At 43.8% G+C, this 21409-nt stretch overlaps 1 protein-coding gene across 1 annotated transcript; it reads left to right on the plus strand.

Annotated features, from left to right (window-relative positions):
* Positions 1-1491: 1491 nt before the first annotated feature.
* Positions 1492-16046, plus strand: BNIP3 (BCL2/adenovirus E1B 19kDa interacting protein 3). The gene is made up of 6 exons (XM_015409361.1): positions 1492-2026; positions 5761-5938; positions 7285-7369; positions 11430-11536; positions 11649-11798; positions 13828-16046. The coding sequence occupies exons 1-6, from the start codon at positions 1981-1983 to the stop codon at positions 13877-13879; spliced, it is 618 nt and encodes a 205-aa protein (XP_015264847.1). The 5' UTR covers positions 1492-1980; the 3' UTR covers positions 13880-16046.
* The last annotated feature ends 5363 nt before the right edge of the window (positions 16047-21409 follow it).

Genomic DNA, 21409 nt, shown 5'->3' on the forward strand with positions numbered 1-21409 from the left:
ACCTGTAATGGGAGGGAAGTCCCAGGTTTCGCTACAGTACGGTAGTTAACCTTCATGACAGTACACGGCTGCAGGGCCATAAAGGAGTCAATTCACGTAGCTCAGTAAATGGGAGGCCCTGACCTGGTTAGCTCAGGCTAGCTCCATATTGTCTTTTAACAGACAGGCTTAGGCCCTATGTGAAACTCCCTGTCTTCACATGAATGCAGGGGTGTAGCCAGAAAATTTTGGGTGGTGGGGCGTTGGGAAATTGGGAGGGGGGCAGGGGAGGGAGGAGACAGAGATATCCCGTCAGCAGGCAGGCAGGCGGAGAAGAGAAGGGTCTTTCCTTACCTGCCGGCCACACTCATTTGCCTTGGCCACCACAGGAAGAGAGAGTGCATACTTACCAAGTATTAATTGCACCGAGTATTAATTGCACCCCTTCTCCTGTAGCAGCCAAAGCAAAGCAAATGAGTGCGGCTGGCAGGCAAGGGCAGCGGGAGTTGTGGGGCACGGGGAATGAGGGGGCACTGCCCCTAAATGCCCCACTGTGGCTATGGGCCTGCACGAATGGGCGTGTCTTCTGAAATATACTAATTAGGACTCCAGCTGTTGTTAAATCTATATTGCTCACTGCTTTACTGTTCTGCACATTAAAGAAGGTTATGAGGCATCCTGCCTGCTATGTCTCTCTGGCCTTAGGGTAGACCATTTACTCACCTCCACAGTAAGTACACTTTACAGAGGAGCCAAACACCATAGGGTTGGCCCTGGTTGGTTAATATTTGGCTGGGAGGCCACCAAGCAGTACAAGGGTGGTTATGCAGAGGCAGGCAATGGCAAAACACTTCTGAATAGTTCTTGCCTTGAAAACCCTATTGAGGTTGCCACAAGTTGGGTGCAACTTGACAGCAAGAAAAAGAAAAGTAAACATCAGAGCATCAGTGCCCTGAAATGGTTCGACTTTCAGGCTCGCATGGGGGAGACTGAAGTGCAAATCTGTATTCTGAGCTCCTCGGTAAAGAGGTGGGGTTTAAAAATATATGGGGTCATGAGTAGGTAGATGGGATGAGACAAGAGGCAAGCTAAAAATTAGGAGGCATTTGTTGATGCAAATTACGTACACAATGCGGTTTCAATTATTACAGTGTCTTAAGGAAAGTATGATGGAAAGCGGAGAACGCGACCCATAACAGGGACTGCGATTAGTAACGGGTTAACGTCTCAGGCACTCACGCCGGTAAACAAGTTTCCTCGCAAGCGCGAGAAATGCACGAGGCAAAGTCGGAACAGGAGGTTCTAATTGCACATCAAGATTAACGATGTGGGGAGAGTTGGGAGGGGGGTCCACCCCCGTCCTTCATCCAATCATGGGGAAACTCAGCCACACCCAGCGTCCAATGCAAAGCAAGTTTTGTTTTGCCGTCCTCTTCAGCCAACCAGGAGCTTTGCAGTCCAGCGTATGGCTTGGTGGGCGGGGTTTCTATCGCTGTAAACTCTCTCCTAAACCGCTCGTCAGAATAACGTCGGTGGTATCAAGACCTGGCTCGCTCTAGGATTGCGTCTCCTGCATGCAGAACAGTCGAGCCGCTGCTGATTGTCAGGAAAGCGCTGCTCTTCGCTTTCTGCAGCAGGCGGGCTCCACGCTTGCTCTCTTTCTTGCGGCGTGCTCCCAGCTCTCTATTTCGGTCTGCAAAGGTTGCCAGGGTAAGAGAAGGGGGCGTGGCGCGAGACTGAATTAGCAACCAGTCAGGGCGCTTCGTTCTCTGCTGACGTCACAATGCTAGTTCGCGATCCCTGGAACCTGCGGCAGCAACAATAACAATAACAGACTGGCTCGCTCCCTGGGGCCGATCAGCTGGGCGTGAGTGGTCGGAGCCAGCAGCAGGGACAGGCGGCGAGGGCGGCAGCTGCTACTGTCAGCCGCGTCGGAGGGGAGAGAACAACCCGAGCAACCCAAGAGGGACTCAAAAATAGAAACGCTTCTTCTCAGGAGCAATGTCATCGAGCGAGTCGTCCGGGGTGCAAGAGGAGAATTTGCAGGGTAAGGGCTCTTCATCATTTGGTCTCTTTATTTATCGGGCCCGTATTGCAGGACTGCTTGTTAGAGCAATTTGGCGTTTACCTTTGCCGATCAGCAACTGGGGCTCGAAATCGCATTGTTTTGAGCGCCTGAGGTCTTCCTACTCCAGGTTCTATTCTTCTGTATTTTTCTCATTGCTGGTTACAGTTATAATGTTTCTGGAGAAGCGGCAGTGGCAGAAACTGAGGGGCGAGAGATCAGATTCCCCTGTCTTCGGTACCCACTGCTCATCGGCAAGCATTCTAGGCCCTCAGTTCTCTGAGCTATTAATAACTTGGATTTTCTAGAAATTGGAGTAACGTGGATTTCTCCTGCCTTCCGCCGATGGGGTAACATTATTGGAAAACTAAGCTCCAGAATGGGTTACTTTTTTTTGGCCTGGAATTCGGTAGATCCGAGGCACAGTTATTGTCGTTCTAATACTCGCTTGTGTTCCCCATCTGTGCTGGTTATACCTTTTACCCGTGTGAGTCATCAGGACTTGTGCAACAGTTCTGGTGGTAAACAGTAACCCTTGTCGCTGTCATGGGATTTATAACTGGTATGTCCCGAAAGCCTAGAAAGTCGACTGTAACACAAGAGGGGGTAAAGCCTAGAAAGCAATGTTCCCTCTAAGCTGTGGAGTCTTGTGAGCAAAAATTCTACTTTGTGAGCTACTGGCATTAAAGTTGTGAGCGAATGATTTGGCTACTGCATAAATTAGTTTGCTCTGGAGCCCTCCTTCCTGAGCTGAGACAAAAATGTGTGAGCCAGAGGCTAACAAACTGTGAGCTAGCTCACACTAACTCAGCTTAGAGGGAACACTGCTAGAAAGTCGACTGTAACACAAGAGGGGGACTTTTCTTATTCACTTTGTGAGAAGAAGATAGGGTTTTCACAGTTGGATAGATGAAATTTTTTGAATGTGATTATCTAGTGCTGTCCTGTGGTTTTGCCCAATCTTGTCTGTCAACTCCAGGCTGGCTGTGCAGTGAGTAATTGAGAGTTGTTTCTCTAGTATGCTCATGTAAGCAAAATGTCGAGTTCTGCATTGAACCTGAAGGCACTTTCGTTACCCAGCCTTTTTGATGTTGTCAAAACGTTTGGTTGATTTATGTTCAGTGCACATACACAGGCTGAAAGACACACAGAGCTGTTGCATGCACACTGGGCTGTTTCATTCTCATGTGACCTGTCTGAAGGGGTGGTGGCAAATGAAATGTAGAAAGCACTCAAACCTTCCAATCTGTGTTGTTTTGCTTTTGGTATCATATCTCCCAGAGCCCTTTTTGGGCTCTCATTTCACTCCGCTAATATAGCATAACAGATTTTCCAAGAAAAGTTTAAGGGAAGTAAAATGTCTGCAACTAATCTTGTGGTTATAATGCAGAACTTGCAGAAACTGTGACATCTATTGCATCATTTGCCACACTCGAAAGATCTCATATTAGCTGCATATTTGTATTTGTTAACCTGGTCTCTTGAATGCATGGGAGGTTTGGCAGAATTCTGTCTGGATGGAAATGCAGACTACTTGAGAAATGCACTTAAGATTGTAAATTATGTTCTTTGCCACTCTCCATTTCATCCAGTCCAATTTCTTGCTCGCTTGACTTTTCTTTTGTGGCAAGACAACTGTGCCTTTAAATGTCTGGATGAAGTATGGAGATACCGTACTGGGGAACATTGTATTTGTTGAATTGTTGCCTGTCATAGGCAAGGGAGTCCTGGGATGGGGTGGGGAGTAAGAGGGAAACTGGCAGCCATCTCCTTCTTCTCTGTGTCAATAACCTTCCTTTCGGTTGTTTTGCAAGACCTATTTCATAACTCTTGTCAGTTTTAGTTTTCAAAGTGACATAGAGGGACTCTATGTTCCCAGATATATTTATGTATTGTTGGAAAACATATGCAATCTGTACGCTGTGTATTATCTAGAACCTAGGAATGTAGATGTTACAGGCTGTTTAACAACATGTTTCTGGCTCTCAGTGTAGCTGAGTGTTTCTGGCTCTCAGTGTAGCTCAGTGTAGCTGTCTCTGTTTCCTTTCTTTGCCTGTCTCCTCCTTGCTTACCTTCCTCTGTTTTCTTCTGCTGCTAAGCATCCTGGGAATTGTAGTTCCAAGGGATGAGCCACAGAAACAGAGAAGGAGTAGCCTTGTAAAAATGTATGTTTGGGCAAGAAACATCCACCTGAACTAACAAATGGGCTGATGTATTAAGCAAGCTCAGTAGATTATGCCTTAAAGCAAAAAGTCTCAAGAGATTAAAAAAAGATACATGGCTCTCTCTCCCCTCTCCAATATAATTTCAAACAGTAACAGCTTGTGGTACAAATGTCTGTTTTGGACAGTAAGTTCAGTACTTAGCACTGTTCTTTTCTTCTCCCACGGAAACGAAGAGGCGATTACTCACATTAATTCAGTTAGACATTGTTAAAGTTCTAATTGCCTGTTGCTTCCCAGTCAGGCGTAGCTAAGGGCTAAACATCAACCTAGTTGCAAAAGGAATCAGGTCACTAGAAGTGACTTTGCACACTCCACTATCTTTTGGGTTGGAGCTTCTTATGCTGTCTCTAATGGACATGGATATGTGTGGCACCCAAAACAGGAATTGCATGAAGCTGGCCTAGGACTTGTAGTGTTTAAAAGGAAGGGGGAAGCCCCTGCTTGTTGAAAAAAAAGTTTCCCCACCCAGGCAGTCCCTTCATCTTGGGAATATTGACTGTACTGTGGTGTTATATGGTGTGGCTCACCTGGATCGCTTTCCCCTCCTGTATCCTTCCCTTTGGGAAAAGGAAGCAAGCCAGGTAGGCTATGGCATTAGACCTAGATTGCATTTTTGGCTAGAATGAGCAGGATAAAACTTGCAAGTACATGGGTGGCTTTCTTTTAATCAGATGATTTTTTTAAAAAAAATGGAAGTGACAAGTTGGCTGCTGCAGTTTGCACATTTTCTGTCCCTTGCTGGCATTGGGGCACACATAATCATTGATTCCAGGGCAAAAAAGGAATCTGGATTTGGTTGTACAATTGCTGTCTTGTTCTGTGGTTTAATCTGTATGGATGTGCTCTGGACTGCAACGGTCATCTCCCTTTCCCCCTCTCTGAAATTAATAGTAAAAACAGCCCAGAAACCAAAAACAGAATGACGGGTCACTAGTGCATTGGTGCTACAAGACCGGATAATTCAGAACTCCCAGATCTGGGGGGGGGGGGGAAATTCAGTGGTGGGATTGTCATAAGCACTCTTATAGAAAAGCACTTCATGTCCTGGAAAAGAACCCACATATAGGGTCACCACATGACAATCTACAGGAGTTTCTCACACATCTTCTGTATGCAAGTGCTTTTGCTATAGGGATGCTGTAATTTGTGAAAGACTCCTAAATGCCTGGGTCTTTGGCATGCTGCCAGTGATTACTGTAGTCAGTATATTTCAATAGTACGGCAGGGCAGTTGTATTCAGAGATCTGCATTGAGATGAATAGGTTTTAAGAAGGCTTAAAAGGTAACAGCATTGCCATTTCCTATTAGAGCAGAGTTTTATTATTAACTTGCAATAATCGGTGTCCTCTGCCTGTTCCCTTTGTGGAATGCAAGAAGGAAGCTGTTTAGGCTGACTTGAAAAGAGAATGTCAAGCAAATGGATGTGCCTGCCTTTTAAATACCCACTTTTGCTTCTTCTTCTTTTGGTCTCCCTGAAACCTATGTGAGCAGGTTCCTGGGTGGAGCTCCACTTTAGCAGCAATGGGAATGGCAGTACGGCTCCACCAGCCAGCCAGGAGCAGGTCCCAGCTTCAATTTCCCTTTACAATGGTGACATGGAGAAAATTCTTCTGGATGCCCAGCATGAGTCTGGACGAAGCAGTTCACGAGAGAGCTCACACTGTGACAGGTACCTATCCCAATATATACTGTGTTAAATATTTTTCAGTTCTTTTTATTGTCGATATTGTACAGTATTAGATGGTTTTTTGGTGAGTATTTTGTGTGGCTGTGTGTATATATATGTGTGTGTGTGTGCACCTGGAAGTCATGGTTGACTTCTGGTGACCTCTAGTGGGGCTTGGATGTTTCAGTAAGTTGGCTTGCCATTGCCTGTCTCTGCTTCCTGGCCCTGGTCTCCCATCCAAGTACTGCTTAGCTTCCAAGATCTGATGAGATCAGGCTTGCCTGGGCTATTATAGTATTAAAGTTTGACAAACACGTCAGGTGATGCAGTTGGTCCTTTTTAAATCAACATGCCTTCTCTTTATCACAACCAAAACCATCTCATTACTCTAGACAACACCCACCCACCACCAGCTTCATTCCTATTTCATGTCAGATATATTTTTAAAACTGCTTGGACCTGGTGATAGAGGTGAGCAGAGCTCATTAACTGCACACTCCTCTCAGAACAGAACTCCTTTAAGTCTTGTGTTGACGCCCGATGATCTACTACTGTTGAAACCAAGCAGGTGTAGACTTGGTCGGTGTCTAAAAGGGAGAATCCAGTGTAAGCTGCTCTAAGCCTTCTAAAGGAAGGACAAGAGTACAAGCATAATCTATATTATAATGTCTTAGGTGAATTTGTGGTGATGATGCCTCCAGTAGTGATTGACTCAGCAGCCACCATGGGGAGTTGAATTGTCGGTCAGACCAGACTCTGTCACTGGCTCTACTGCTCATATCCTGAAGATAGCTATCGACTGGGCTCTTGCCCTAAAGAAGGCCACATCAAACAGAAGATAACAAAAAGGAACAGAAACATGAAAGTAATCAAAGTAATCAGCAAAATTTGGGACTGCAGGAACAAGAAATGCACACAGACCTGATTTCACATACTGATCACAGTTCCTAGCTTCCTGATTGTCTAGTTTTTAAATCCTGTTGACTTTGCTTCATTAAATAGATGTGGACCAGAACTAATGAACTTTGGTGTCCCGTCAAAAGCCACTCCATATAGTGGCATGGGTAATTGCTTAATCGTCCTACAAACCAGATCCAGTTTTTGAAGAATGGACATGAAGGCAGTGTTGCAGTTAAAAGTGCAATTGTCACTTTGGCTCAGTGAGTGCTCTTGACCCATCACTCCCCTTCATCAGGGAGTATGATGTGGCTGCGTTACTCGTACACGTGGAGGTAATTCTTCCAAATTTGTTCTGAGAGCAGGGCGGTTTGCCTGATATAGCAGTACATCATTACAGATAATTTTCCTTAACATTTTTGGTTAACTTCTTCTGTCTTTCTTTACAAAAGCCCTCCTCGTTCCCAGACACCTCAGGACATTCTCAGAGCTTCTGAGGTAGAGAGCCGTGGCAGTGGAGAAAAGACTAGTTCTCAGGTAAACGTTACCGTTATTGGTTTATCTACCACAAAATGCACATTTGTATCTCCCGATGCCTTCCCTTAAGGAAGCACTTCTGTTAATAGGAAATCACATAAGCACAAGATGCTGAGTTTGTACTAGTTCAGACCATTGGCCCGTTTAGATCAGTATTGCCTAATCTGACTGGTAGTGGTTCTCCAAGGCTTCAGAAAGAGGAGGACCTTCCCCACCTCCTGCTTGCTGGAGATGTTGAGGGACTGAACCTGGCACCTTGCAGTTTCATGTATTCTGACAGTGAGCTACAGCCCGTTCCACAGTCCATTGATTACTTTACATAGGGATATGTAGTGACTGGGTAGTGCGATTTCCCCCCTTATCTGATGGGCCTGCTTTAACTTGGAGTGCTCCTCGGAATGTCAAGGTGTCACAGGTAACTATTTGATAGTGCTTGTACTTTGAGGAAGATTGAAACCTGTGCCGCTGCCATATTGTGATCCCTTTAGAAATTTTTTTTTTAATTCTTTTGAAGCTGTGTGCCCCTACACTTCAGCATTTGTAGCACTTGAAAAGGCTGAGACTTCCAGTACTGGATTGGTTCTAGCATTAAAGTGACTGCTATGTGGAAGGTTTGGTTGTTTTTTAAAAAACTGTCTAGATGAGACCTAATAGTTTCAAGAGTGTCTGATAAAACTGTTTGGGAAGATGAGTCCATTTCCAAGAAAAGATTGGTTTTAGAGAGCAGCCTTGAGCGAGTACACTCAGAAACATGTTCAGATGTACTTATTGGGGATTACTTTGAGGGACTGAGGATTGAACTGTGAGTAACTTAGTTCTTAGAATAACTTTTAGAACTCTGCAAGCAGAGCAGTTACTCAAACTGATGACGTTGCTTGAATGCCCTGCTGACTCATGAGTGCCATTCAGCTTTGGGCCCTCCGATGTCCTCCAAGAGGTTGATATACTCAGCAGCTGTCCCAGGTCCCCACCCAGTGGTGCATCACTTGCTCAAGCCCACCTGACTCCTGGTGAGGTTCCTTGCTTCTCTGTGGGTATGGCCACCAGCTGGTTTACAGAACCACAGAGTTGGGAGGGGCCATACAGGCCATCTAGTCCAACCCCCTGCTCGATGCAGGATCAGCCCATAGTATTAGAGTATTTCCCACAATGGTGGCCAGCATTCCTAGAACTCTCTCCATGTTGCTGTGTACAGTCTCCACCTAATGCCCGCATCTCCTGTTCTCACTCTGACTAGGCCTTTCAGGGATGGCTTACCACCACACGTGCACTCCCAAGAATCTAGTGATCTATTATTGACCATCTACCACCCTTTTCCTTGGCAACCCTTTAGTAATGTGTTTGATTGGGGCTTAGCATGGTTGCAAAGAATGAACTTCTAGCTTTCAAAAGAATAGTAGTAGGAAGTGTATTAAACAGTGAATGTCCATACCCTGCTCATACACATACGCCACGCAGCAATGGATCAAGCAAGATTACAAAGTAACAGTACATCCTTTGGTCCTCTGCTGAACATAGTCTGATTGTTGTTATTCTAGGATAGGCTCTTTAGTTCTAAAGTTATAGTGTTCTGTTGGTCATCCATTACCTTGAGTTTTTGTGTGGGCTGCCTGTCCTTTGTTAGCTCCATGTGGTAATGGCGGGCATCAAGATTGTGCCCAGGTGCGAGAACTCCTTCCTCCTCCAAGTTATCATCAGAACAGACTTCTTAAAATAGACCTTATTTCCCTTGTGTCAAGGGAATTTATCTTAAATAGTTGCCTACCTCCTGTGGGTCAGTCCTTCTTTTCCTATCCTCCCCAGGAAGAGAAACTGTCTAGCATAGGGCTGCCATTCCCTAGGTCCAGGCGGAGAATCTCCCAGTTTTGGGGGTGGGGGAAATCCTACATTGCTGGGCAACATCCCCAACATGATGATGTCACACAGAAGTGATATCATTGTGTCAGGGACAATGTGTGGTGACGCTCTGTTTTTTGGTCAAAACTCTATGGTTTCAGGGCAATTTTACCATAGAGTTTTGCCCTCAAAACAGAGTGTCACCATGTGATGCTCCCGACATGATGCCATCACTTCTGTGTGATGTCCTCATGTTGTGGAGCCCTGCCACACTCCTGGTGGGCTCCCCCCCACCCCCCACCAGTGCGTCAAGGAGATCTTGCAACTCTAGTCTAGCATTTGGCGACCCTATGTCACCACCCTAGGTGTCACATTCTTGCCAGTGAGTGAGATGGGCCCTTCATTGTTCTCTGCTAGCTAGAAGTATTTGCATAACCAAGCCTTAAGTAACTGGGTGCTTGTGAGAGCCATCAGTGGGATGGAGGTGCTTGAGAGCAATTAACCATTCTTTTATCTTTTCCTTGTATGACTCAGATACTTCTGAGTTTTGTAGCTCCAAAATTCTCAATAATGTGATGTAGCCACAAAGTAGAGTACATTTCTCTAGAGGTGAAATTTGTCTGTAGCGTGACACGTTTTGTCAGATGGGATGGCCGCAAAACGATTGGACTACTGCTAAACCAGTGAAGTCCAATAGAATCCATAACTAAGGATCAGTTGTCATTTTAAACTTTATTGCTTGAGTAAATTTATAAAATACACATGTGCTCTGGTAAATGTGCAAAACTGGACACTTGGCTTCAAAATGGAAATGATGGCCAAGAAAGATTGAATGTACGCTATAATAAAGCCTGCTGGGTTGGATTCTGTGAATCATGAACAGAAAGTAATTGTGGATTTGTCCCACCTTCTCTTCCCACAGCAGCCTGACAAGCTTCCCCTGACAAGCTGATGCTGGGAGACACAGGAGTCCCATGGACAGGACGTCCTGGGAATAGGGCACTGCTGTGAAGAAGGGAATCCAGCAACTTTGCTCCCATTTCCCTCTTGCACCGAGGGAGCCCCTTGCACCACTGGGAAGTGTCACCTGATTCCCCTCTTCACAGAAGTCCCCTGTGCACGATCATATTTTGTTTTTGGAGCTCCCATGACGCTGACCATCACCTTTTCGATGACCTCAGAAGACTGCTGGGGGGAAGGGGTGGGATGGGAAAGTTCCATGGTGTGATCTGTAGGATCCAACCTGCCTGCAATGCAAGTATTAGTTATTTATCTGATTGACAGCTGACCATGCAGATGCATCCCTAAACAGATTTCAGTCCCGTATAGAAAATCATGCCATAGGTTTATCCAGATGGGGCTGCTGAGACTCATCGCAGGTCCTTGGAATAAGATTCCTGTTGGGAGCCCCTTCTCACACATTTAAAAGACGGGTCATTGGTGAGGGGACTCACCAATCCACATATAAGCAATTTTAAGCACTTGGTAACTGTTTACATCAACAGTTGCTTAACTGAAAAACATAGCTAGTAATCATTTGCTGTGGGAGAGCAATTGCAATGATTTCAAGTCGAGCAAATGGTTAAAATGAGGGATTATGAATTCCTAGAAGGGCTTCTAGTTGTTGAAGCTCAGCTGTTGCAGACAGCATGCTGGTGGGAACATGAGAACAAAATGAGGCAAGTAGGTTGCCTGGTTTCTTGCCTTCCTCTTGTGCAACTTGAGCCTGGGGAGTTTTGTACCCCCAGTGTTCCCCGCCTTGGATCCAGAAACTGAATATCTGAAGTGTGGGAGAAGAATTTTCTATCAGTTGTTGTAGATTTTCTGGGCTGTATGGCTGTGGTCTTGGCATTGTAGTACCTGACGTTTCGCCAGCAGCTGTGACTGGCATCCTCAGAGGCATAACACAGAAAGATGGAGTACTCTCTGTGTCAAGGTGTTGTTATACCTCTGAGGATGCCAGTCACAGCTGCTGGCGAAACGTCAGGTACTACAATGCCAAGACCACTGCCGTACAGCCCGGAAAATCTACAACTGATTAACTCCAGCCCTGAAAGCCTTTGACAAGAATTTTCCACTCTGGCACAGTCTATGCTTGTTGACCTGTGCCTTGGATTCTGACACCCTGATTCCTTGGAGAGCAGTTTCTTGATCACGTTCAATCAGTACTTTTTTATCTAATAATAGTTTCGGTGCCATCTGGATATATCTGCCTTTCTCTTAGTCTGAAGAAGATTTCCTGGAAAGAAGGAAAGAAGTTGAACGGCTTTTGAAGAAGAATTCTGACTGGATGTGGGATTGGTCCAGCAGGCCTGAGAACATTCCACCCAAGTGAGTCCTCTTACTGGGAACAATGCAAATGAGTTATGCAGATCTGCTAGGTAAGTGGATTGGTTTTACACAACAGTTGCTGACACGGTTTTCTTTTCTTCTGATGCACCAGGGAGTTTCTGTTTAAACATCCTAAGCGCTCAGCTACCCTCAGTATGAGAAACACAAGTGTGATGAAGAAAGGAGGCATATTTTCTGCAGAATTTTTGAAGGTCTTTCTACCATCTCTGGTGCTTTCCCATCTGCTTGCCATTGGACTAGGGTAAGAACTGATTCAATGAACAGATCAATTGTAGAGTTGTAAGGCTGGAAGCCCAACTGTGGTGTTTTAAGGCAGGATTCCCTCTATTTCTAATAATGCAAACTGTTTACTTATATCAGCTATTTTACAGGTTGGACCAAAAGAGAGTAATGTGACAGAATACTGTGCATCATGTAAGAAAACAAATGTGTTGACTGTATATCTGTCATTGCAAACAGTGAGCTGCCAGTGTATTCCAAAAGTGGATATTATTTATAAATCTGAAATATCTGTAACATCAGGAAGAGTTTTGCTTCCATCCGTTCTCTAGACTTTCATCATTCCTATTCCATATACGGCAGGCCTGGAGAACATCTCCCAGGAGCTTTAATTGGGCAGTAACTTGAAGGAAGGAAATTGGCTATCCAGTCCCAGTGGACAGGAGAAAGTGGATGTAGAAGTGATCTCCAGTTCCAATGTAATATATTGCATTTGTAGAATACCTTTGTGATGAATCTGGTGGAAACAGCCCGTCGGGATCCGTTATGCACACAGTTTGCTCAAACATGGTTTCATGAACTTGCCTATAAGCCTGAAGAAACCGTTACAGAAATCATTCCAGTGATGTGAGGGATTACATTGGCACTCATTTTTTTAAAACTGAAATAAAGTAGAGAACTTTGCTGTCCTAAGTGACAGCCACAAAGCGGGGAAAGAAACTTCCATCCCATGGGGACATTGAAAGATAGTCTTGAAATATTGGAATAAGCAGAAGCACAGCCGTTTCTGAGCAGAGTAGCTGCAATTTAGCTTAGAGGTGGTTACTTCTGTGGTTGTTCCATGGGAGCTACATCAGTAAGGAATGTACTACACACAGGAGATCCTATTGCCATATAGTTCTGGGTAATGACCAATGCTCCCTCTAAGCTGTGGAGTCTTCTAAGCAAAAATTCTACTTTCTGAGCTACTGACATTAAAGTTGTGAGCGAGCAATTTGGCTACTGCATAAATTGGTTTATTCTGGAGTAGGGGTGCGCAAAAAAAAGGTTACTTTTCCCCCCACCATAGAGAACAATGGAGGGGATGGGAGCAACCTGTTTGGGGGGCCATAGAATTGGACTCCCTGGTTCAATGTTCTTAAAACTTGGTGGGTATCTTGGGGAGAGGCCCCAACAACTACCCTGCGAAATTCAGCAGAAATTCAGCGGCAAGCCGATTCAGATCAGAGAATCTGAATTGGCCCACAGCAGCCCGAAAGGGCCATTTTTGGGGGTGCACTCGGTTCAGATGAACCAAATGCACAACCCTATTCTGGAGCCATCCTTCCTGAGCTAAGACAAAAATGTGTGAGCCTGAGGCTAAGAAACTGTGAGCTAGCTCACACTAACCCAGCTGAGAGGGAACACTGGTAATGACGTCTTTTTAATGAACCTGTAGGCTGTGTCTGTAAGACATGCAGTGCTCCACTATTAACATCCATTCTACTTCTCTTATTTTCGTCAAGGGACCACTGGAATGCCAGTAGAAAGTGAAACATTTTGTGTATAAATATAATGGTTCCCCATTCTCTGTCTGCCTGAAATAATGCCCAGCTGGGATGCAAATAAGGCCCTTCTAGTTTCAACTACTTTGGTGTTTTGAGCTCAGCATTTCTCATGTGAATTAGTACCTCATGCAAGATCTGAAAACCAAGGGTCTGTAGTGGAGATTTCATGTTTGTAAACAAATCCAGAGATATTTCACACACACAAACTCTTTTTCTCATGCACTTAAATTGACCCACCCCTGTTTGTGACCTGACATTAAAAAGGAATCAGGTCTACAGACAGAAGATTCTTACATGGGTGCCTAAACATGATTCATCTTTGTCACAGGTTATTAGGCAGATGGTTGCTTGCAAGCCTGGATTAATTGCCAAACATGCACTTACGGGCATGGAAAATGCAGTCTCAGTAGTAGTCAAAGCAGGAGGAAAAAAGAGGCGCTGTAGCATCTGGCGTGGGGTCCTCTGAAGCAAAGCACTCATTGTTTTTTATTTGTGTGCCTAAAGGATTTATATTGGAAGACGATTGACAACCACACCTTCCAGCAGCTCGTTGTAAGAGGGGGAGGAATTCCTGTCTCTGGCACCACCGTCACGACACCTGTGTAGGCATGCAAACTGGTGAAGCAAAGGAACTTCTGAGTGTGCAATAGCTGTCTGGTTCTGTATGTTTTAAGTTCAGTAAATGTTGTTCTCATGGTTTAATTGTAGACGGGGAGGATGGAAACCAAAGCCAAACTCTGTGTAAGCCCCTCCTCTTTTTTTTTTTTTTTTTTGCTCAATTCAACAACCTATGTTTTAGATTCAACATCTGAAGAGATGCCGGAGAAATGGATTGAATCTTTTTATAAGCAATGGTATCAGTGCGTTTTGAGAGAAAAAAGACTAACTTTCCTATACTCAAGGTAATGTAGCAAGGATGTGTTTGGCTGTTTCTTTCTATTGTGCAAATACTTCACGAGGATTGCTCTTGGTAGCACTCCAGTGAAGGCTGGGACAGAAGCCGATGTGACCTTGCCTTACATTTTTTTTAAAGAATAGACTCTTTTTACTTGATTTCAAGCAGTTTAAAAATTTGCTTTGAGATACGACAGTAAATGCTAAATACTTTTAATACAAGCCTGTGCGCTTGTGATGGGATACTTCCCTTTCTCTTTCAATAAATGTTAATGTGCTCTTCAGCTATTCGTAACGGTGTACATAGGCACGACTTCAGTGTGGCAAGGCAATTTATCCTAATGCCGGGACAAAGAAGGAGAACTGTGGCATGGAGCTGATGCAGCTTGGAAGGGTGTAGTATTAGATGAGGCCACTTTCTGCCTCCTTTCTCCCACTGCAGTCTTCTGTGCTCCTGAGGGTTAGTGCCCCCGCCCCCCCGGGCAAAATGGGGATCTGCAGGAGGAGGAAAAATTGGTGGAAATCACCCTTCTCTCCTCCAGTGACAAGAGCCCCTTCTGTGGGCAGAATAGCTGGTTATGCTGATGGAATGGTAGTTTGGATCCAGCCCTTTATTCCCAGTCTCCAGGTATGGTTGGTCAGACCAACGGTCCATTCAAAGACTTTCTCTGACAAGCTCATAGACGGCGTAAGTTATGACAGCTATTCCCAGCTGTTTGTCTGTGACTCTGGTAGAGAGGGACTGCTTCTTAACATGAAGTTTCTGTTACTGTTGTGGCTGTAGTGCCATTGATAAATCTGCCCTCTGTTTATCTGTTTAGAAACATAGGTGCTTGAGAATATCTGAGTGCCCAGTGCAGATTTGATGATAAATGAATTTGTTAGAGAACGAAATAAAACATCATAACCCACTCTGCCCAGGTACACATTAGAATGCCACAGTGCACAAATCTGCATATTCAACATTTTGCTTCTTTTCGTAAGAGCCTGCCAGTCTGATGCCCTGCATTTGCTAAGTAAATACAATTGACTCACTGTAAAGTAATGGCGTTTAAAACTGCAGCCTTGGTTTTAGACTGGAGAATAGTGGAGACTGCCAGTTTGGTTGCCTTCCCAACTCCAGCATTCAGCCTTAAGTGACCTCAAATAACTGCTTCCTGCTTAGAAAGAATAGTGAAGTATTGCCTGTCATCCGCCCATGTTAGCATTGTGTACTTATAATCATATCCATCTAAAAGCAAGTTTGCTTTTCTCATTGGCTTTGGCCTTATCATTTGGCAAACATGGATTTTTAATGTTTTTGTCCTTCTGGAACAGAACTGAAATTAATATAGCTGTGTTGCTGTGTACAGTGGCATCTCATATCATCTAGCTGTATAAGCAGTTTGTATAATAGGGTTCCATGTGCTAAGATTTTTTCACTTTAGGTATTACTTGAAGGGGTAGGTTGGGGGGGGGCTTATAGCCAGGTTCATTTCGCAGTAGCCCCAGTTGAATGGCACAGATAGTAGGGAATGTGGAAGACCTCTGTCTGAGAACCTGGAGAGTTGCTGTCAGAGTAGACCTTGATAGCACAGCTTCAAGTGAGGGAAGAGCCTTCAATTTGTGTAAAGGTTTTCAGTTGGAAAGAATTTCCCCATCTCCTCTGTGTGAAAGAACAGCTACATTAGTGCAGAAGGTTACATACCCAGCTTTCCTCTGCAGAGAAGGGTGTGTGCAGTACTGCTTATATAGAGCTTCAGAAATTTATGGATACCCACATGGACTTAAGAACACAAGAGAAGCCAATGTTGGATTAGGCCAATGGCCCATCCCATTCAAAACTCTGTCACACAGTGGCCAAAGATACCAGGTGCCATCAGGAGGTCCAGCAGTGGGGCCAGGAAACTAGGAACCCTCACACTATTGACCCCCCCCCCAGCACCAAGAATACAGAGCATCATTTGCCCCGGAGTCCCTATCTATACCTTGTGGCTAATAGCCACTGATGGACCACTTCTCCATATGCTTATCTAATTCCCTCTTGAAGCCGTCCATGCTTGTAGCCAGCACCACCTCCTGTGGCAGTGAATTCCATATGTTAATCACTCTTTGGGTGAAGAAATACTTCTGGCAGTTTTGCTGAGATCCAAAGACATGCCACTGATTCATGGGGTTAGAGCTAGTGCTAATTTCTGCAGAAGGAACATGTTTTTTTTAACCAGCAGGATACAACCTTCTGGCCTCCTACAGCCTGAATGATTCCCCCAAAAGTTGCTCCTGGGGGGACAGGCTACCCACAGGGAATAGCTTGAGGGGCAAATAGGTGACTTGCAATGAATGGGATGGGGGTGGGGAATGGGCAGAATCCATTAGTAAAGTCTACTGCTAATCCAGTTCAGTAATTGCAATCTTTGAGAGCATGGGTGGCCGAAGAAAAAAAAACACTCAGTGGGTGCGTTCATACAGGCTGTTTAGTCCGCTTTCGGCACGCTTCAGTAACGGATTTTATACGCATGATCACACAGTCAACATCTGCCTCCCGTCCCCAGCCATTGGTTTCCGGCTCAAAACCGCTTTAACCTGGAGTATTTTGTTACCAGGTCCCAAAGTGGTGTTTTCTCAGCTCTCCCGTTTAAAGCCACTCCAACGCTGCCCAAGGCTTCCGCTTTTCGCCCACCATTTTTTTTAATGCGTCAGAAGTGTGCGCATAGGCAGAGCTCTGCCACAATGTTTAGAAAACCGACATTTAAACGGTCGCTTGTTTTAGCATTTAGATGAGTTTGGGATCGCACGGAGGCCATTTTTGGCTTTAACCTGGAGTATTTTGTTACCAGGTCCCAAAGTGGTGTTTTCTCAGCTCTCCCGTTTAAAGCCACTCCAATGCTGCCCAAGGCTTCCGCTTTTCGCCCACCATTTTTTTTAATGCGTCAGAAGTGTGCGCATAGGCAGAGCTCTGCCACAATGTTTAGAAAACCGACATTTAAACGGTCACTTGTTTTAGCATTTAGATGAGTTTGGGATCGCACGGAGGCCATTTTTGGGTCAAACATTTAAAGGGAAGTCTTTTGTTGGAGGGGTTGGATTCATTCACCCTGGTGGTTCTGCGCATGCGCAATGGTAGTTTCACCCCCCCATTCTACGGAGGGGCACCTATACGCATGTGCAAACTGAATTTTTTTTTTTAATCTCACCAACACAAGCTTTCCCGCGTTGGTAGTGTAAACCCCGGGGAACGACATGATTGCATGGTGAGGCGGGATAAGGGAGGTGTGATCACAATTATCCAGATCAAATATAATCCGGTTAGAACCAGAGCAGTTTAACCCACTCTCAGCACACTGTCTGACCGCACCCAGTGTGTGTTTAGTTGTTGTATGTACTTCTGAAGTAATAAATTGATCGGTTCTGAACTGTCTGTAGTCCACAAGACAATATCCTTGAAGCTGGTTTTTTCCTCCATCGACCACAGATTTGTAAATACAAACTACATTTTTATGTAATAGTTTGTACCATTGCCTTTTAAAGAATGATGTTAGAATAGTATTAAGAAAGATGGGAAAACATCAGGAGCTTCATCTGGCTCTTCATAAAGTTGACAAGCTGTGAAAAGTACTTTCTTACGCATTGAATGTAATATGATAAGTGAATTCTATGGAGATAATAAAATGAGTAAACATTTCTTGCTCCTTTTATGTTTAACAGAAGAGAAGACATATGTGAATCACTAAAAAATGCTGTAGTGGGGTCATACTATTGTGGAATATGGCTGAGGGTGAAATGGTATGATTGGGCCAAGGGCAAGTCTGGTAGACCCCTTGATTGAAGCAACACCTCAAATTAGGCCATTCCACTGCTGTTGTAAGCAGGTATCAGTACCAAAGTCCATAAGCAATGGGTAGAAGGCTTGCATGTATTTATGCTCTACCTTATCCCACCATGCTTTAAAATGTTCTAATCATCTGAATGGTAAATGAAAAACACTGGACTATATACATTTCCCACTGCTGTAAGTGAATCACAAAGTACAGATAACTGACATTGTTAGTCTGGCAGAAGTAGTTCTGAGGCTTGATCTTAGAACATGTATGCTAGCAATAAGAGATTCGTTATGTAGCTTTGCCTGGATGCCGTGTCTGCTGGCACAAGAGGCAGGATCCGTATTGTCAAAGGCTATGATGGGATCATGGAGGCTGCGTGGGACTCAGCAGCAGGGAGAAAAAGGACCTGGGATGATCGTTCCTTGGCCATCTTGCGGCCTAAAAAAACCTTGGTAGAATCCATCTAGTGCTATGGAACCAAGATATGTTGAAATAAGTAAAATCCAGATGTGTCAGCCTAGCAGGTCAAGTCTTAACCGTATACATAAAGGCTTACAGTTTCTCAATTTTTTCTGTCTGTGCCTAACTAGGTTGAAACATCCTGAGCAGAGTACAGTAAATGTAAATCTGATGATTTGTGGTCAAACAGGACAATTGCCAGGCATTCAAGAACATGGTCACAGCTATTCACACAACATATAAATCAATTCTAGGCAATGTTCTTGGGTGTTATTCATCCAGGCTATGTAATCCCAAGCATGGCTTGAAGGGAAGAAACACTGGCTGGGACGCACCATGTTTAAGAATTCAAAGACCAAGATAGTTTTCAAAAATCACCAAATATGGAGACAGTGGCAACATTGTGTTGCATACATTTCCACCTGTTTTCCCATGAATTTTCTTTATAACTATATGCTGAATACCAAAATTCTAAAAACAGTTTTGAACCACACACTTTACCATAGTCAGACTCTACAGTTTAGCCACATTGACTAAGATTACAGGAAAGTGGCAACCACGTAGCCTCTATCAGTAGCAGGAAAAAAACAGAACATGACCACTGAGCACAATGAGCACTAATTTGCTGAGTTTCAGGGGCCAATTCAAGGTCCTGGTATTTACTTTTAAAACCCAGAACAGCTTAAATCTACCTGGAGGACATATTGTCCTGTCTGGCCATTGAGATGAACTATCAGTGGTCTCTTACAGGAACAAGTAAATCACAGTGTAAACTGGTTGGAACCCACACAATAGCTTTTCCAGCCACTAAGTTCCCCTTCCTGGAGGTGAGGATGACACCATCCTTTCAAAAGGTGATGAAACATTCCTTTCTTTGCAGGCATTCAGTCTAGATTACGCACAGCACCCGGTTTATCTTACCCTGTATTGTTGTTTTGAATGATACAGACTGTGTGTCTGGTAATCTTACTTTTCTCCTAAAGACTTACAGTAACTCAAGATAATTCAATGCCACCCACTACAGCCATACCACACAAATGGCTCCAAATGGACTGTGGGTAAGACTTACTCTGAAAAGTAAATATAGTATTACACACTGGTTCTACTAAAGACATTCATTTTTTTGGCAGCCTAGCATTAAAATTTTCAATTTGAGCCTTGACCTGGATAGCCTGATCTTGGAATCTAAGCAGGGCCGACCCCAGCAAGTATTTGGATGGGAGATCTCCAAAGAATACCAGGGCCAGCAGACACAGGCTATCAAGCCACTTCTCTGGAGGTCCTCTGTGCCCAAATAGGTCGCCAGAGGTTGCCATGACTTCCAGGCATGAGGCGCACACACTGCAACAAAATTACATTTTTTAAAAAAATGGTGACCCCCTAAAGACCAATAAATGCTACAGGAGAGGATCGATAGCTGGAACCTACTTTGTCAGATGTTAACTGTTAACTCAGTACAGCTGCATACCACGTACAAAGGTTTGTTTTTTAAATGGAGGTCAAAGCCAAAAAATTCTAGAGACAGAAGCGGTCAAGATACAGAGCATAAAGGAATACAAGATCCAAGTAGGTGTTACCTGTTGCCACTAATGATAAACTCGCATTGCAAAATGAATACTATAAAGTTATAAACAAATGGGAAGTCAGTGCTTTAGACAACTTAAGATTAAATCTTAGGGGAAAATGTATTGAAGAAGTTGTCAAAGTACACAGAGCAAGTTCAGGTAAACATTTAAAATTTATTAAACTTTTTGGTCAAAATAATTGAACAATTATGTACAATCCCATTGTATTAGCTTTCATGTATTTTTTAGGAACAAAGTCAATCTAATGGTTAAATGACCTATCCGTTCCACATTTCAAGATTTGCAAATAGTGTCACAACTGATATACAGTATATGATTTTTATTTAAACTTTATCTTTAGGACCCCCAAATTAGTATTTATTAGCTTACTGCGAACAAGAGTGGCACTCTATGGACGTTAATTGACAGGATAAGAACAGAGGCATTGCTCTTGCATATTCACAGCCGACTTTTAGCAATCATATTAAACCTTCATTTCATTAAAAATGGAGTGTGAACCATACACCTGTACTTTATATCCAGGAAGTTCAAAGGGCCTGAATTTCAAGGGGGAGTTTATAGGCACGTTCAATAGCAAGTACAGACAACATGGGAGTAACCTACTGACTGCTATTAAAGTGCCCACAAATCTTTGTGTGTAGAAGTTTATACTCAAGAAAAGTTTACAATGAAACACTGGGAGCTGATCATACGCCCTTTAGGAGAGAGAAACCCCAAAATTCATATAAACTTTCCCTTAGCCCCCTATTGCCAGTTGAAACCCAGAATCTGACAAATGTATTTTCACATCGGCATTCAGCCTGTCCGACCTTGTGTCAGACTCACCTTAAGAGCTAAAATACGTTTTAAGTTGTGCTCCTGTTTGGCATAATCAAAGTTTAAAAACACACAAGCTTTTAACAAGCTTTTAACTGCATTGGGAAACTTTATATGCTTATGCCCAGTTGAAGTAAAAAGTATACACTTTGAAACGAACTTAAAGGTAAAAAAAGTAATGCACGTTAAGGTATGTGTCTCTCATGTGAGGCGTTGTTTACTGTTAACCAGAGCAGTGATTCCGTTGAAGGTTTTGATGTACGAGACAATCTTGCTCCTTTAAGGCTGTATATGAACTTCAAACCAATTTTTTCTGTTTCTTCTTTCGTGCACACAGTACAGAAAACCAATACAAGTTAAGGTAATGAGGGAAAATTAATTTTAGAGTTTGAAGAAGCAGATATCACAAGAAACTGCTTTATACTGTCAAAATCAATATTTTCGGGACAAACTATTTTCAAATCTTTCCATTAGAGATATTTTGCACAATCTCAATACATGCAATAAAAAAGACTGAATACATACTTTCAG

Source organism: Gekko japonicus, unplaced genomic scaffold (assembly GCF_001447785.1).
Source record: "Gekko japonicus isolate JY-2015 unplaced genomic scaffold, Gekko_japonicus_V1.1 scaffold716, whole genome shotgun sequence".
NCBI classification, from domain to species: Eukaryota; Metazoa; Chordata; class Lepidosauria; order Squamata; family Gekkonidae; genus Gekko; species Gekko japonicus.